At 32.3% G+C, this 18,667-nt stretch overlaps 1 protein-coding gene and 1 pseudogene across 1 annotated transcript; one reads left to right on the top strand and one right to left on the bottom strand.

Moving 5' to 3' along the window:
- The first annotated feature begins 1,130 nt into the window (after positions 1–1,130).
- Positions 1,131–4,993, top strand: LOC145610029 (sugar carrier protein C-like). Its single transcript, XM_081665273.1, has 4 exons — positions 1,131–1,370; positions 1,506–1,828; positions 3,452–4,078; positions 4,266–4,993. The coding sequence occupies exons 1-4, from the start codon at positions 1,241–1,243 to the stop codon at positions 4,755–4,757; spliced, it is 1,572 nt and encodes a 523-aa protein (XP_081521399.1). The 5' UTR covers positions 1,131–1,240; the 3' UTR covers positions 4,758–4,993.
- A 5,908-nt stretch (positions 4,994–10,901) lies between these two features.
- On the bottom strand, positions 10,902–12,076 carry LOC145612438 (putative carboxylesterase 2 pseudogene; annotated as a pseudogene).
- Positions 12,077–18,667: the final 6,591 nt, after the last annotated feature.

Below are 18,667 nucleotides of genomic sequence, written 5' to 3'. Positions count from 1 at the left end.
CGGTTGGTTGGAACCTAAAACACTAATTTGTTAAAAGGTTTGAGTAATACACAAAGTCTAATGTCATAGCGATAATTTGTTACTAATTTTGATCAATAAAGGTTTATTGTTGCTCAAATTCTAAATTATAGGTACACAATTTTAATGTAAAACCCGTATTATCTATTTATCCATCTTTATACGGAATACTTCTTATAATCTTATTTTATTAGTACGAGTAGTTCAAAAGTATACAAACTCTAATGTCGCAAATATTGTTAAGAATTATTAGATTAAATAAATAAAATTTCCTAAAACATGTAACAAGAAGTCAGCCATAATATAGCACATTCATCCAACGTTCCAATTTCACACATAAAGGGTTCCGTTGGCGATATAATTGCATATAATTTTGAGAAATTTCCAAGTCAATGCTAATTTCTTTAATCTTATCCTTAAAAAAATATCATTAATTATTATTACAAATAAATATCTGTTTGGCTCATGTCATGGGATGTGACGAAGTTTTATACTGGCTGTCACTGGCCTACCGTAACCCTCCTCCTTTATCCAGGCTTGGGACTGGCAGCGGGAAACCCACTGGCGGAGTAAATGCGCATGTTAAGGTGGATGTGTGGAAACACTTTAAGAGATAGAATCAGAAATGAGGTTATTCGCAAGAAAGTAGGTGTGGCGGGCATTGTAGATAAATTAAGGGAAAATCGTCTGCGTTGGTTTGGACATGTAAGACGGAGACCCGAGGGTGCACCGGTGCGAAGAGTGGAAGAGTGGGACCATGGAGGGATTAAACGAGGAAGAGGGAGACCAAAGATGACTTGGTTGGAAGGAGTGAGGAAGGATATGAAGTGCATGGATTTACGTGAGGATGAAGTTTTGGATCGTAAGGGATGGAGGAGAAAGATTTATGTTGATGACTACACGGAATAATCAAATTTGGTTCATGTTAGCCGACCCCACTTTTGGGATTAAGGCTTTGATTGATTGATTGATTGATTATTACAAATAAATATCCAAATAATTTAATTTAAGAAATTATAATCCTAAGCAAATTATAATTGACAGCTACCACTTTCCTTATTCTACGACTAAAGATACCAACAGTCCAACATATCTCCCTATTTATACCCCTCTTTTCTACTCCCACTTCTCTATTATCTTACTCTCTCTATTTTTTTTCTCTTCTCTAAATTCCTCTGTTTTCCAATCCTCTGTTTTTTTCCGTTCAAAAAACATCAAAAAGATGCCGGCGGGCGGGTTCGTAACACAAGGGGGCAAAGAGTACCCCGGAAAACTCACCCCTTACGTCCTTGCAACATGCATTGTTGCTGCCATGGGTGGTCTCATCTTCGGTTACGACATTGGAATTTCAGGTAATCAAAAAAATTAAATTTACATATTTTCCGTTCAATTCTATTAGTCATAATAAATATAACACGTTAGATGTTTCACGTTTGTTACAACAGTATTATTAATTAAATTTATTTTTAAACACGCGTTTTGTGTAGGTGGTGTGACATCCATGCCGGACTTCTTGAGAAAGTTTTTCCCGTCGGTTTACCATAAAGAAACACAAGATAAGTCGACAAATCAGTATTGCAAATTTGATAGTGTGACATTAACATTGTTCACATCATCTTTGTATTTGGCTGCTTTGTTAGCCTCACTTGTTGCATCATATATAACAAGAAAATTGGGCAGAAAATTGTCTATGTTATTTGGAGGTGTTCTTTTCTGCGCTGGTGCAATCATCAATGCTTTGGCACAGAATGTTGCTATGCTTATTATTGGTCGAATTTTGCTGGGTTTTGGTGTTGGATTTGCCAATCAGGTAATTTTCTTGTTTTTATTTCTTTAAATTAAATTAAAGAAAGAATTATTCTTTGTTTGATTGATTGTTCTTTTTTGTTTCTGTGAATTTTTTGGGTTCTGAAAAAGGTTTTTCTCTGTCTCAATTATGAATTTGTGGATTTTTAATGTAAATTTCATTGATTTTTTTTTTTTTTTTTAACAGAAAACTCCAAATTTCAGTTTTTTCTTTAAAAAAAAAAAAAAAAAAAAAAAATAATTTTACATGATTTTTGTCTATTTGTTTCAAGATTCTGTTTAATTTGTCCTGTTAACTTCTCAAAAAAATAATGTTGGTACATCTACCTTTTTTCTTCACTCATTAATTATGGTTTTTGGATATATTTTATTTCCCATGACTATATATTAATGCTTCGTAATGTTTTGCTGTTCTTTTACAATAATGTTAGCAGATTAGTAGAGTGAAACGCCAAGTTAAATGAATGTGGTTGACCTTGTCTAAATGAGTCATTAGTGAAATATTATGTTTTAAGAATTTGATAAACTTACCTTAATTGACTGATTTCTCTGAATCTTAATTATTTGGTAACATATATCATAATGATCTCAAATTTGATTTTATAATTTAGGCTTGTAGAATTATAAATCAACACAATAGGATAGATAAAAAAAAATGTTAATATTATTTAAAATCATTATTGTGATATATATTATTTGATTTAATTTCTTGCTAAAGAATAGTACTATATGTTGCCATATCTATGCCATCATGCATCAATTATGGACGTGTGTGTGAACAAATAAATAGTATTAATTGTTCATATTTCAACCTTTAACTTCTTCCTAATGAGTATAAATTTATATGCATTTATGTTTAGACGTTGAATTGTAAGAATAGTTGGACAAATTGCAGAAAATTTAATCAATAATTTAATGTGAAAAATCACTGAAATTGTGTAGTCTTTTAAATGATGATAACAAAAATTTGAAATCAGTTAGGATAATGACTAATTAGGTGGGGACAAAAAAAGTTATTATTTTTTTCATCAACTTGGTTTATTTTTCTTCTAAATTGTGATTTTTTTCCACAGCTTTCAATTCAACCAATGTAAGAGTAGTATTTAATCATATCTTTAAGTTAAAACTTTCTTGGTTATGTGCAATTTCATATTAACAGTCAAAACCACTGTAACAAATTTGAGTCTCTTGTGGTCCATCTACTAGTCTACTTTTTCTTGTCCCAAAAGATAGCAAATTTAACCAATATAATTGCTCCATCTCATTCAATAAGCGTGATAATTCATTCGACTTTTAATACCCCTTCCGTCCTTTAAAAATTGCCCAATTTTCCTTTTCAACTCGTTCTCCATGTTTGCCTCATGGCAACTTTGATATATGTTCCCCAAATGTCTCTAGCTAAACACTAAAACCTTCCAATTAGTTGTTTTATATGACCAAGTCGTAAAAAGTGTGAAAAAAAATTATGGGACAAACTTTAAGAGACAATAGGAATAGAAGACAATTAGACATGCATATTGATTCTGGGTCGTTTTAAGGAATCGAATTACAATAACATACTTTAACGTTTTTTACCTAATTAATTTGTGCACACTAACTTATGCTTAATTGTTATGTGTAATTGCAGTCAGTACCACTATACCTATCAGAAACAGCACCTTACAGATACAGAGGATCACTCAACATTGTGTTCCAACTCTCCATTACAATTGGCATCCTAGTAGCCAATGTACTCAACTATTTCTTCGCCAAAATCCATGATTGGGGCTGGAGATTGAGTCTAGGAGGTGCCATGGTCCCTGCTATTATCATCAGCATTGGCGCGTTACTCCTCCCTGACACCCCTAACTCTTTGATTGAACGTGGTAAGCGTGATGAGGCCATCCAAAAACTCAAAAGAGTACGTGGAGTCGATGATGTTGAAGACGAGTTTAATGACTTGGTGGCTGCTAGTGAGGCATCTAAGAAGGTTGAACACCCTTGGAGAAATCTCCTGCAGAAGAAGTATAGGCCTCATCTTACTATGGCTATCGCGATCCCTTTCTTCCAACAGCTTACCGGTATCAATGTTATCATGTTCTATGCTCCTGTCCTGTTTAAGACCATTGGGTTTAAGGACAATGCTTCGCTTATGTCTGCTGTTATCACTGGTGGAGTCAATGTGGTTGCTACTTTGGTTTCGATTTATGGTGTTGATAAATGGGGTCGTAGGTTCCTCTTCCTTGAGGGTGGTGTTCAGATGTTCATCTGTCAGGTACTAATAATCTCTTTTCCTTGATTTTAATTTGTTTAAGCTAATATTGTTGCGTCGTATCATCATTTAACTATGCTTGTTAATTGTTATGCATAATGTAGTTTCCTTAGTTCATTTAGAAGTATATAATTATGAAAATTTGCTGGATTGCTGGATTGCTGATACAAACTTGCTTATTATGTAACAGGTAATTGTGGCCATTTTTATTGGAGTGAAGTTTGGAGTAAGTGGAAACGCCACTAACCTGCCAGAATGGTACGCGATTGTGGTGGTGCTCTTCATATGCATCTATGTCTCTGCCTTCGCGTGGTCATGGGGTCCATTGGGATGGCTGGTACCGTCAGAAATTTTCCCCTTGGAGATCAGGTCTGCAGCACAAAGTATCAACGTGTCTGTCAACATGTTTTTCACTTTCGTAATAGCTCAGATTTTCCTCACTATGCTCTGCCACTTCAAGTTTGGGCTCTTCCTCTTCTTTGCCTTCTTTGTCGTGGTGATGTCGTTGTTCATCTACTTCTTCCTCCCCGAGACTAGAGGTATCCCTATCGAGGAGATGAGCATCGTGTGGAAGAACCATTGGTATTGGGGCAAATACATTCCTGATGAAGATCTCCCTCATGGTGCTAGTGCTCTTGAAATGGGCAAGGGTAATGGACAGCAGGGTCCTAAACTTGTTTAAGCAATATTTGAAGAATTGAATTAAACAAATTAAAGTTTCATAGGACAACACACAAAATTGTATTTAATTATCTCATTAGGTAGCTCTTTTTATTACTTATTGATTGTTTTATTAAGGAGGGATTTAAAGGATGATGGGATGTTTTAATTTAGTGTTGATTTGCATGATCAAAATTAACTTTAAAGATTGCATTCGTCTATATATAATTAATATAAACAAGCAATTAGTTTCTTGAATCTCCACTATTATCTTTATCAAGGCAATTTGCTATATTGCAATGTGATTTTTCTTCTCTTGTTGAAATTTAGTCAAACAAAATTTGGTTGCTAACTTATTTGGTAAAGAAATTTACTTTTTTTTTTTTTTTTTTTTTGAGGCATGGTAAAGAAGTTTACTTTACATAGTTACATTATTGCAAAATACAAAATGAAAAAAAATAAAAAAAAAAACCCACAAAAGAGGAATGGACTGGCAACATTGGTGGTCCATTTTATAATCTGCTATAGCATATTGTAATGGAAATTTATGTATATCTCCAAAACCTTTGGTTTTGTTTAATTAGGGCCCATGATAAAATTTTCGTTTGCTACATCTGTGACTATTAAGACCACATTATATTCAAAAATTTTCTTTGAGGAGTCTTTGTTTACAAGTTCAACCCTACCCAAGGGTCATCATTGATTTTGTGACAACTTAAAATAATGACAAGCTTCAACTATAACAAATACTCCTTTTAACTTGGATCCACTTCTTTGCCATTCCTTTTTAGCTCTCTTTTATTATTGGTTTATAGCTATGTCCAAAAAAAAAAAGAGAAAAAAAGAAATGCTTTATGTATTATTCAACAAGTACTTTTTTTTTTCTTCCGAAAAGGCTATATATTCCGACGATGTGTGCGAGAGATGTACCATATTGCAATCTTTTCAACAATCATAGCTTTGATGAAGGAAATCCTAATTTGATTCAATTTTATGTATTAGTTGATTTAGATTTCATTTATATATGCTGGATGACTTTTTCTAATTCAAAAAAAAAAAGTACTTTTTCTAATTCAAATATCAACTTGTGAACTTTCCAAAATTTGATTTTGCTGACACTAATGAACTTTGAGTGGCTCTTTATATATAAACAATAACAACAAAGCATTCATACAAATTTTAGTTCAAATAACAATTATCAAACAACCTTTATTGAATTATTGTTGTGAAAACAAATGTCATCAAGTAAAATGATTCTAAAGTTGTTAATATTTCAAACTTTGTAATTTGCTACATTATTATACATAGGATGCCATTGTATGTGTATACTTAATAAAGGAGGTGATGTATGCGAAAGAATTAAAAGCATAAAGGAACATATATAAGTCATGAGCTCTTATGATTCCATTGCTTTTATAGGATTTTACTTTTTTGAGGCACGAATTCTTTGTTGCATTTATACAGTAAGGAATTTAGTGGGAAAGTTAAATATTTCGTATAACAATTGCAACATAACATAAAACATTATGTATCCTTTTCACTTTTTGCAATTGTTGGAAATGTTTGTAGATAATTTTAGGGGAAAAAGTGTAGTTTGAGCTTTGAGGTTATTCCTTAGCTAAAGAGACTAGAAGAGTGAACATTAAGATTTTCTTTCTGTTTGAAATTTCATTGCTCCACTGTCCACTCCAACTTCTTTTGGAAAAGATATGTGCCCTCGTGTAAATGAAAGCTACTTTTGACATGAAAAGAAGAAAATATAATTTATACTGAAAACTATGATTTTAAAAAATGTTTGTTGGGTTGTAGACATGCCTATATATTTTTTGAGTAATTGTGTATGAATATAATAGTGGTCTTGAGTAAGTATTTATTTGAGTTTGAGAATTCCATATGTTTGATGATCCGTTTAGGTCAAGTTTGTCGCGTAAACATATTTGATTGTTAGGAGTACGTACCTGTACTCCTTGATCTCAACACATGTTTAAAAAAAAAATACCAAAATCTGATATACGAAGTATATTTTAGACGTACAATTTGTCCTTAAATTTGCTTACATTTTACACTAATTCAAGAGATGGTTGCAAATTATAGGTAGTGTAGTACAAATAAATTTACAGCTTATTATTATTATTATTACTATTATTATTACTATTATTACTACTTTTATTTTAGTACAAATATGGAATTATAGCTTTACTATTGTTTGGATATTCATATTCCTCAAACTTTTATAAATACCACTTTTAGTTGTGATGCCCATTGCCAACGTCCAAATTACAAAAAGTATACAAGAAAAACCCAAATCCAGCCCAAGGCCAAGTCATAATAGAATAGCCCAGCCCAAACACACAATATTTTCACCCATATAATTTGGGCAGCTCACCAACTCAAAAAGCCCACCTCTAGAAACTGACAAGAAAATTCTACGGTAATCATCCTTAAAATAACTACCATTATACTACCTCCGTTTCATATTATTTGCAACGATTAGACATTTTCCCTCTCTACTATGTGTCAAATCGTTGCAAATAATATGTAACGGAGGTAGTATTATAAATGTTTACCACATGCTGTCAAAAATCTAACGAAATTTTTTAAAATCACGAATTGCGTGAAACACGTAAAACGAGGCATTTTCGATCATATTATTTTTGTCAATTTTGACCTCAAATTAGACCCATTGGGTTAAGGGAACCTTACCATTGCAAGCCTAATGAATAATGATTATATATACAAATTTTAGGGGTAGAAGTAGAAGCCAAAAAGAGAAATAATCACCCATTACAATAGCACTGCTAGATGCGACCACTTAAGAAAAAATTCAAGTTAACAAAATTTGTTTATCAAATGGCAAAATTGTAATAAATCAATAACTTTTTATTAAATATGGGTCCCACTGTTAATATATTTACGAAAATGCCATGATAACTAGGTATTTATGTTGTTTTACTTACCATTTTGCCATTTGTTAAACAAATTTTGTTTATCAAATTGATTAACCGGGGCTTCCTCACCACTTAAGCAACTAACAGAAAGCAAATGAAAACAGAAGGTCAGAAGATTGATGGTTTTGTCTTCATGTATTATACAGTTTTCTGGATGAAAATTCAAGAAATGAAAACAAATGGTCAGAAGATTGAGTGGCAAACAGTCAAAGCAAATAAAAACAAATACTACAAAAGAAAATCAGAAGATTGAGGTGAGAGGAGAGATCGAGAAACAGCGATTGAGTGGCAGGGATAGGGATACGGATACGAATAGATGTGAACTTAATCATTTTATGCATGATGTATGGTCTCAGTAAGTCTCACCTTTTCTACAAGTATATAAAGGTTGGCATCATTATTTACATACTTGCACAACAAAATTCATAACTAGCTCTCAAAATAAGATTTCAAAAAAAAAAAAAAAAAATTAAAAAAAAAATTATTACTAGAGAGATAATAATGAAATTGAAGGGAAAGAATGTGGTGATGGTAGCTATGATGCTTATGGTCATCATTGTTGTCACCTCTGCCAATACCATTATTAACGATAATGGTAACGATAACGATAACAATAACGATGTTGAGCTTATTACTCTCCCATCAAACAACATTCTCAGGCTACTTGATTCAGTCATATCTCCTAATATCATTAATAATCTTCAAAAATGTAAGGATTACAATAAACATTGTGACGGGGTTTTCATCCTGTGTTGTAATCCCTATTATTGCGACCGACCTGTTATAGGCGGCCGCTGCCGCTAATCGGCTAATGTAATGTATGTTGTTGCTGGACTTGCTGCTGCTGCTGTTGTTATTTCTACACGTGTGTCATGTGCTTGGGCTCCTACATACTATAGGTATTTGAGGAGCTATGAAATAAAAGGTAAATGTTCGTGTAAGCTAACAAGAAGGTACTATACCCTTCTTTATTTATTGTAAGCTAATAAGAAGGTATTATACCCTTCTTTATAATTTATCTTTGCTTGTATCATTTTATTGTTATTAAGAAATTGTGGCTGTTTGTTGCTTCTTGTTATTAAGTTATTATACCATCTTTATTTAAGTAAAGGTTTTTTTTTTTTTTTAATTTTTTAATTATTATTATTATTATTATTATTTTGGGAAATTCTCAATGGTATTTTTTCTCGATGGTAAACACTAAAAAAACATATTATCAATGGTAAACTATAATTTGTAAAACGAATTCAATGGTAACAATAATTTGTAAAACGAATTCAATGGTAACAATAATGACATTAATCCATAATTATTAGCCTAACCCTAGTTAACTAATGTCATATTGACCAATATAACCCTATTAATTAAATAAAAAAAATTAAAAAAAACCCTCAACCACCCAACCCTAATCCACTGTCCCACTGCCAGCTCCCCTCCACTGCTAGTGGTGACCGGCGACCCTTTCTTCTCCTGGCGACGGTCGCCCTCTTCCTCCCTTCCTCTAGCACCGGCGACAATCCCCAATTCCCAGCCAGCCACCACCCCTTTCACAAAATTTTCTCTCTCTAATTTGCAGACCACTCTCTCTCTTTGAATTTCCATCACATTTTCTGGAGGATGAAACTTTGAAATCTTACCCAAACCAAACTACACCACCAATACAAATATCGAAGAGAGAAAAAACCCCTCAAAATTACCTTTAATGGCGGTTTCCGATGATGTTACACCGAATTCTGGTCGTCTCAGTCGAGATATACCTACCGAATTGACCCAATTCGTTGAATCGATAATCCATAGCCTGGTTAAATCTTCGTTGAAAACTAGGGTTGTTGTTAATGGTAAAAATGATGATGATGATTGTGGGGTTCTGTTAATGGTGAAAATGATGATGATGAGGATGGTGGTGGTGGTGGTGGGAGTCGCAAAAGAGAGAGGGAAAGGATGGTGCTGGCGGGCTCCGACGCCGAGGTCATAGGTAGGCAGGGGCTGGGGGAGGGGAGGGGAGAGAAGTGGGTGGGTGGATTTTTTTTTAATTCGGGGTATTTTAGACATTTCTCTTTTCCCTCTTTTTAAAACATTAACCATAGTTAATATTTTTTTTAAAAATGCTTAACTAAGGTTACCACTGAATTAGTTTTACAAATTATAGATTACCATTGATAATTTATTGTTTTAGTGTTTACCATTGAGAAAAAATAAACCGTTAAGGGTACCATTGAGAATTTCCCTATTTTTTTTAATTGAATAATGGAAAAATTGTCAGGAACTACTTACTTAATAGGTTTATTTGTGAACTGTTACTCGCTAAAAAGTTCTATTAAAAAAATAAAAAAAATAAAAAAAAACCTACCCCTTAAATTAAAAAAAATATAGGTAGCACTACCCTTTTTCATTTTTTGGCAACTAATTCCAGCGAGTGGGGCCCATATGTTATTTTTCTTATGAAAAAACATTCTCTCCCTTGTGCTTTGCGAAAACAACAACCCTAGGTTTCGACGAAGATGCAAAGAGGTGCATCCGTGCTAAAGGTGTCAAAACATTCTCTCCCTTGTACTTTGCTTCCGTCCAATGATGTAAAGAGATGCATCCGTGCTAAAGGTGTCAAAACTAATCCAACTCGAAAAATATCCGATTCAGATTTCGACGTGCGTGAACACAACAATTTAGTATGACTCAACTTTAAAAATTGACCCGATTTGACCAGATCTCATCAAATCCGATCCAATTAATCGAATTGACACCTCTTATCCGTGCATTATGTGTAATTTATACTCATTTAATTAGTAGTTGTTTATTTTTAAAATGAGAAAAATAAAACTTTATAAACACATCATTCTAGATTTATATATGTGCATTTGTGCATATAGATGCATATTAGTACAGTATTATGATTCGATGATTTCAATCATGCTAAAAGGTCATTCATAAAATGTGACAAAAATCAAGTCAAGATGTGAGTCTTCCGTCAAATTTTAAGTGGGGGCGGCGACATAGTAACTACTTTGCAAACTTTACAACTCAAATTGAATATATCAACTTATTTTAGTGTTGCAAGTTGTATATTGTTTGTGTTAGTCCTAACTAATCTATAGAAATAAAATAAGAAAAATTAACATCTATATTAATCTGCTGCACGATTGACTTCTATTATATATGGGAGGAAAAAAAACAACCTTAAAATGAGCCCACAACTTCTTAACGTCATTCATTACTTCATTAGCAAAAAAAAAAAAAAAAAAAAAAAAAAAAAAAAAAAAAAAAAAAAAGAAAAAAAAGAACTATATGAACACTTTACAATAACAAGAAGAAAATCTCCCATAAATTAAATTTTACTCGTACTATATTCCTAAATCATCACTCCCCTTGATTGTTAATAAAAGATGCTAATTTTGACATCAACGCCTTAGCCTTGCCAACTTGAGGATTGAAGATATAAAACACATGATCTTCCCCTAGTGTCTCAAAATACTCAACTTTCTTATGCTTCGACATTACTTCATAGTATAGTCTCCCTCTATCCCTTAATATATCCTTCTCCGCAACTAGCACAAGCATTTTCTCACACGTAATTTGATCAAACCTTGGAGCTCCTTCGACAAACGGGTTGATTAGCGGGTCATCACATCCTTTATCCGACGGGCAAACATACTCCCACCATTTATCCACCAACTCTTTTCTCACTGGATCGGCTTTCTCTAATCCAATACGCTTAGAACTCCAAAAATATGGGTGAATAAGGATAAAACCGTAAATTTTAACTTGATCAATGATTTCAACCATCCGAGCTGCTAAATGGTGGGCCATAGTGGCCCCCGCACTATCACCTACTAAAAAGACCTTATTAAAATCCACTCCTTGATTGAGCCAATCTTCAGGTCCGCTTTTATCAGCATGGACAGCCACCCACTTGATGGCTGCCCATGCATCATCAAACGCGGTGGGAAGAGGGTTTTCAGGGGCCAGCCTGTAGTCTAAAGAGACTACCACAGCATTGGCAGACCTTGAAAAAAGATTGCAAAAATTGTGGTAGACAGGTTCCGCGGGGGAGGCTATAAGAAAGGCTCCCCCGTGAAAGTACAAGACAATTGGCAACTTCTCACAAGTGGTTGCATCCGTAGGACGGTAGAGCCTAGCAGAGAGACACGTGTTGGGTACAAGTACGACGTCTTTGGAGGTGACCCTAGTTGTTGGATCAAACCCTGGAGGAACATGGTTAGTTCCGGCTAATCTTTCTATAGTTCCATCTTTGTATTCAACGAGGTATGGGAAAACATCATGGGCTACTTCTCTTTTGGTGGAAACATTTGATAAATCCATGGAAAAGACTTAACGTAAGATGATTTTTAAGGTCTTATGTTTTTGAATGGAAAAAATGTGATGAAAATCTTGAAATGTTTTGAGTTCTCGAAGAAATCAAAATATTGCTCCTTTAATCTAATCTTTCGTATAAGGAATAAGGAAACTTCGCAAAAGGTTTCTCTATTAGTCAAAGTTGTTTTACACGGAGTATACACTATTAGATTCCTTTTGATAATACAGTTGAAAGGCAATAAATATTTTTGTTTTCTTTTCTTTACTCATGTACTACTCCCTCCGTCACTTATTTACATGTTTGTTTCTCTTAATTATGCGGGTAATAAATATTAAAAAATAGACATGTAAATAAAGGACGGAGGAAGTACTATTGTATTGTGTAGTTCAGCCTAGTTGGACTCCAACTCGTGACATCAAAGTTATATGGCGAGCTTCCCATGATCCCATCAACTCCACTTACAATTGATCCGTTGGATTATTATATCACCTTTGTTTCATATTATTTGCAATAATTTGACATAAAGTAAAGATGAAAATTTTCTAATCATTGCAAATCATATGAAATGAAGGTAGTATTAAGTTGAACTCTACGAGATAATTCAATAGTTATATACTTGTACTCCCTCCATTTTTAAATACTTGCTCCATTTTTCTATGCGGAGTTTAGGAGAAAGTATTAAAATATGGAGGTAATGGGTTGGTGGAAGAATAACAAAATGCACTTCGTAAAAGGCAAAAGTAGTGGAGAAAAGTGAAAGAGAGAGAATATATGTTAGGTCCACTAGGTGAGAGAAATTAATTAAATATTATAAAAACTTTCTAAATAAGAAAATGGAGCTAGTATTTCAAAACGGCCGCAAATAAAAAGTGGAGCAAGTATTTAAAAACAAAAGGAGTACAAACTTTTTTCCAACAGCTACCAAGTACCAACTACTAGTAGTATGTAAACGTGTACACGTGTACAGAACCGTTAAAGGTTAGTTGCCATGATTGAATTCATGCCCCATACAATTTATTTTATGCATGAATTTGTCCCCATAACAAATCCCATAAATCCATAACATTTGTTTAAGTCTTAATTTGGTTCCCCGAATTTTTTTAATGTAGTAGTCAGTCTACACATAATGACAAAATTCAGAAAATACGGAGTACTTATAATTTGGTGCAGAGATATACATTCATTGTTAATTAACAAAAAGATGTAATCTGTTTTTAAAAAAAATATAAGTACGTAGGTGGAGAAACTCTTTCAAAGTAGCTACTTTTCCGATTAGACGATATTGGTTTTAGGGGTGTAGAGTCAAAGAATTGGAATATCATAGTTCTCCAAATGTTACAGTATAAATGTTCATGTTTTAGAAAGTGGACTTTTGCAATCTTGAAGTCCTTGCGTCAATTTTTGTAACCAAAAAAATTAATTAGGAAGTGAGATCTTATTATATTCATCTCAATATAATAAAATAGAATATATTGTATTTAATTACTTTTAAAAAAATTCATGACAACGGTGTGTTAATTAAATAGTACAGTATCACAGATTTGATGCCAATATGCTATCGATTTGGATTTGAGTCATCTTATTTACTTTAATTATGCTAGTAGATTATTATAGGCGAGTATAGCAAGGGTTTGTTCGATTAAAAAGATATATAATGTTCATTATTAGTCTAATTGACTATGAAGTACTCCCTCCATTTTTAAATACTTGCTCCATTTCTCTTGGACATGTATGCCGATGCTAATCTTTGATCACTAATATATTTAATTATCAATAAGTATAAATTCTAACAGTTGAAAATTAATAATCTATTCATTGAGATGATTCCAACAAGTACCCACAAGACTATATTTTTTCTTATGTATAAATCACAAACGTTAATCAAAGTAGGACATATAAATAGTGCAAAAAATAGAAATGGAGCAAGTATTTAAAAACGGAGGGAGTATATAATGTGAAGGAAAATAAAATACTTCATCAAAAAAAAAAATGTCATTACATTACTCATCTGAGGGCCTGTTCTCATTGACTGAACTCAGCTGAACTGAACTGAACTGAACTCAGCTGAACTGAACTCAGCTGAACTCAGCTGAACTGAACTGAACTGAACTGAAATGAATATTTTATAAGAGAAGGAAATTAGGAGCTGAACTGAATTGAACTAAACTGAACTAAACTGAACTGAACTCAGCTGAACTGAACTGAATTTCAACGTAAGAGAACAGGCCCTGAGTCATCTCACATTTATTTCATTCGTTTATTAGTTGCAAATGATTTTACTTTCATACGTACTTACTATGGACACGACACAATTTGATATACTCAGACTTTTTTTTTATTATTTTTTATTACTGAGAAACACTTATAGAAAAATATAGTCGTGTGAAGTCTATTTAGCTTGCTCTTCATTTTAACTTTTATTATATCAAATTTTTAGATATTAAAAATTAAAGATATAAGTGATCGATTAATTGCACTTTAATTAGCAAGTGTGAAATGAGAAATATTATAATTAAAAGAAAAAATGTATACTTCCTCTGTTTGTTTTTACTTACAACACATCTTTTAAACACGGAATTTTATGAGATGATTAGTTAAGGTAAATGAGCAAATTTATCATAATAATTCTAACACGAGGTTTAGAAAGAGTTAGGGATCATGTGTAAAAATTATTTTGAGTAATTTATTCGTTTACATTTAAATTCTTAACCTCAAAGTGTGTACCACAAGATTGTGCTGCAAGTAAATAAAAATGGAGGAAGTACTAGGGTAGCACAAATAACGAGAGACTGAGTAGTATATATAAATGACATTTAGGTTTCAACTAATTAACTCTTCATCCACATCAATCAATCAAACTAGAGTAGTCTAGAGAAGAAAAAAAAATGAGCCTGGCAAAGCACTCAACTTCATCCACTTCCAAGTTTAAGTTGACTCTCTTGGCATTTCTGATGCTCACTATCGTTGGTATACGTTTTTTCCCCTCTATCTTTAGCTTTGATTACATTGTATAGGCTAGCTAGCTTAATTAATTAATGACAAATTGAAGGTAATTCTAATTTCCAAAAATATAGCATGGTACCAAATTCGAGCAGTAATTTTAACATGGTATCAAGATCTAGCGAGTTGAGATCAATCTTAGGTTTTCGCTTCTTTAGTATCCGTGTTAATTAATGAATTATTAATTGTTATGATGTATGCGCAGCTCCTACGCTCGGCAGGATGAGGATGCAACCAACAACTGAGACAAACCCAGAAGTTATGAAAACCATAATACAAGAACTAGGAAATGAACAACGACTTGCTGCTTTTTACATGCAGGAAACAATAATGGCAGCAAATCAACAACTTGACTTTGAAGAACCAAAGCTCGCAATGTTCGTTGAACAAAATCAACTGAAATGCACACGAAGCCGAGGATATTGTGATATAAATAACCCAAATTGTTGCGAAGGACTTACTTGTCAGCGGATCAAATATCCGGATGATTCTATGGTGTTATTTTTTAAAAAACTAGGTTAGGTCCCGTGCCATGCACGGTTATTTTAATTACTCCGTATATTCTTTAAATAAATTAATAATTTATATAATAAAAATAAAAATTTGCTTATATTTGCTATTAGAAACGCTCAATTAAAGAGGCAAATAATGATCTTGTACAAATAATAAGATCGATATAAGGTTAATTATCCCTCTAAATTATGTTTTATGAAAAAGAGAAAAAAATATATATAATCTTAATTAATTTCTACTTTATATAAATAGTCCATACGAAATTAGTTGATGTAGATGGATTGATTCATTACATACATTACTATTCGGTTACTAAAATGAAGAGAGAAAAAATAGTACTATCTCAAACTTTTAAAAAAGAAACAATTTGAACAATAAGAGTGTAGTCCATTTAAATAACTGGATTATATTTTTGATAAATATCTCCATTCATATAGTAGAGTGATTTCTAAAAAATAAAAATAAAAATGTATACATGGAAAATTTGTAAAATGTTTATTGATATTTAATTTAGATTATATTCATACAAAATATTCTTCCAAAATTACATCCTCTTAAAAAATATTATTTATTTCCTTATTATTCTATTGCTAATTGTGTGTCAGTATAGGAAATTAAAGGTCAATATCATTGACACAAATTTTTGTATTAAAAGGGACTTTCATGTTTATGATTATGTATTTTTAAAAAATACATGTATTAAAAAGAATATGTAATGTGAATACAATTTTAATACATTATAGATGTTTTAAAATAATTCAAAATTAAAATAAGAATACTAAATACGGGCCAATTAGATTTCGCCACGTCATTATATTGTGGTGTCATTTTTAAAGAATGACATTGTATAATTTTTACAAATATCCAGATAGCGCTTGCCTCTAATGGTACGGTGCCTATGCATGTAATGCAATGGTTCGTTAGCAAGGGTAGTGACTAATTAGGCGAAATCGAGTTAAATACGTAGTAAATAAATGTAAGCAGGATTACGTCGATGCTTGGTATGTGTTTGTCGATCTGTAGTTGATGATGTCCTCAAATCGGTAGCTTATTTCGTATGTATTTGTAGTGTGAGTGAAGTTATGTTAGGACTTATGAGGGTGATCGATGAGTATCAATGTAAGTATGTAACTCTGTGTTTAATGTAATAGAAGTTTAGCACTGTTGCTTGAATAAAGGTATGTATGAGTACTTTCGTTTACTTCGTATCTATGTTTTTTTTTTTTTTTTGAATAATCGCTTAGGGCGCCTTAATTATATTGATAATTTATCCATCAAAATATAGGAAGAAACCTCACAAGGTACCTTCGTTTACTTCGTATCTATGATAAGTTAGAACCTTTTTTTTTTTTTTGACAACTATAAATTATACCTTAGACAAGTATAATTACTTCAAAAAACAATCAGCTTAGAGATATTTAAGCTAAAATATTTATATTAAACATTTGTTTCAAAATACTATGAATAATATAATAAGGAGAATCTTTATTTTTTTAAAATGTAATTAAAGATATTGACCTACAACGCTACAAACACAATTTTTAAATCTTCTCGGCAGTTAATCCTTTAATTTCAAAATAATTGACACAATTTGACCATATACAATATTAATGGCTTAGTAATGCTGAAACTCGCAAATACTACCGCTGTTTCTCTTTGGTAGCAACAAAGAAATATTAATTGTAAGACATAAAGTACCTTTAATTTGCTGCAAGGCCTGCAACTAAAAATTAACGAAGGTTGTATTTGTAAAATTGCACATGCACGAAAAGATAAGGTGCTAGAAGATATGATACCGATCACATCTGAATCGAATCATTTTAGGTAGATATTTTTAAATAGAATATTAATTTTGAGTTTTGCAAGGTTTTTAAAATATTGTAGTGGTTAACGTGAAGGAAATAAAATAATAGTGTCATTATTTAAACATCTAAATTTGCTATAGATCTGAAGAAGTAGTATATATATAGATGACATTTTGGGTTCCAATGTTTCAAGGCATCAACTTAAATCACAATTTAAGTGTCAAAGAAATAAATACGAATAATTATATACGAAGTATATATTAGCATGGCTAAGCAATCAATTTCAACAACTTCCAAGTTTGCTCTCTTAGCATTTCTGATGCTCACTATAGCTGGTATATTTTTGTTAAATTTTAACTCTTTTTGATTTCATTGTGTAAACTATCTTAATTAAATTAGTATAAGTCAAAATTAAGTAATAATCTAGGTTTCTAAAAAAAATATAATAACTCATATCGGATCAAGCTAGAGTTTTGCTTCTTGGCTTTGATAATATTATTGATGACTATTTGTTTTAATTAGTTGCTTATTAAGATGTATTGTAATGGACTAATGGTGTATATATACAGATCCTACATTGAGCGCGACGCAACTAACAACCGAGACAAACCCTGAAGTTATGAAAGCAATACTAATACAAGAGTTAGCAAATGAACAACTTGCTGCTTATTACTTGAAGAAAATGGAATTGGAAGAAGCAAAACTGGCCATGGTTGTCGAACAAAAGCCACTTAAATGCGAGGGAAAAGGAGGCCCTTGTACTTGGGCAGAGTGTTGTCCTGGTCTTTTATGTGCCTATGTTTTTCCTATTGGGAAATTTGGCACTTGTGTCAATCGATAGATCATAGAGTATAAAACATGTTCCTGGGTCTTAATTATCAGCTTAAGCTTTTGGTTGGGTTGGTCCATTAACATGATATCGGAGCCAAGTCACAGGTTCAAATCTTATCCACCCCCCACTTTCAAGTGGAATATTTCACACAGGATATATGCGGATGACCAACACTGCATCCACACTTCAAGTAGATGCTCCTTTAACAATAGATATAGTTTATTTTGAATGTAAGTAGTATGTTTTATATACGTTGAATGTGGTTGATGCTCAAACATCACTTTATTTGAAACTTATGTTTTATCTTACGTCTACCCACATTTTTAAAAAATTTCTTAAAATGTGGATGTATCTACATTATTAGCCGGATAAAACATAATTAAAACAGCGAGAAATTTGTGAAAAAAGAACCTTTTAAGTGGTCGACTTTTTGTAAAAGGACCATTTTAGTGAAAAGTTGTGGAAAATGACCGTTTAAGTTATATTATGTTTCAGGGGTACTTGGGTGAGTTTTCTTGGTGG

This window comes from Chenopodium album, chromosome 24, assembly GCF_948465745.1.
Source record: "Chenopodium album chromosome 24, dcCheAlbu1.1, whole genome shotgun sequence".
In the NCBI taxonomy this organism is placed as follows: domain Eukaryota; kingdom Viridiplantae; phylum Streptophyta; class Magnoliopsida; order Caryophyllales; family Amaranthaceae; genus Chenopodium; species Chenopodium album.
Note: the sequence above shows the minus strand (reverse complement) of the source record. Positions and strands in the feature narration are given on the sequence as shown.

Coding starts and splice junctions, on each gene's coding strand:
- LOC145610029 (XM_081665273.1), top strand. CDS start 1,241: ATGCCGGCGGGCGGGTTCGTAACACAAGGGGGCAAAGAGTACCCCGGA. Junction 1,371..1,505: donor TTACGACATTGGAATTTCAG/GTAATCAAAAAA, acceptor CGTTTTGTGTAG/GTGGTGTGACATCCATGCCG. Junction 1,829..3,451: donor GTGTTGGATTTGCCAATCAG/GTAATTTTCTTG, acceptor GTGTAATTGCAG/TCAGTACCACTATACCTATC.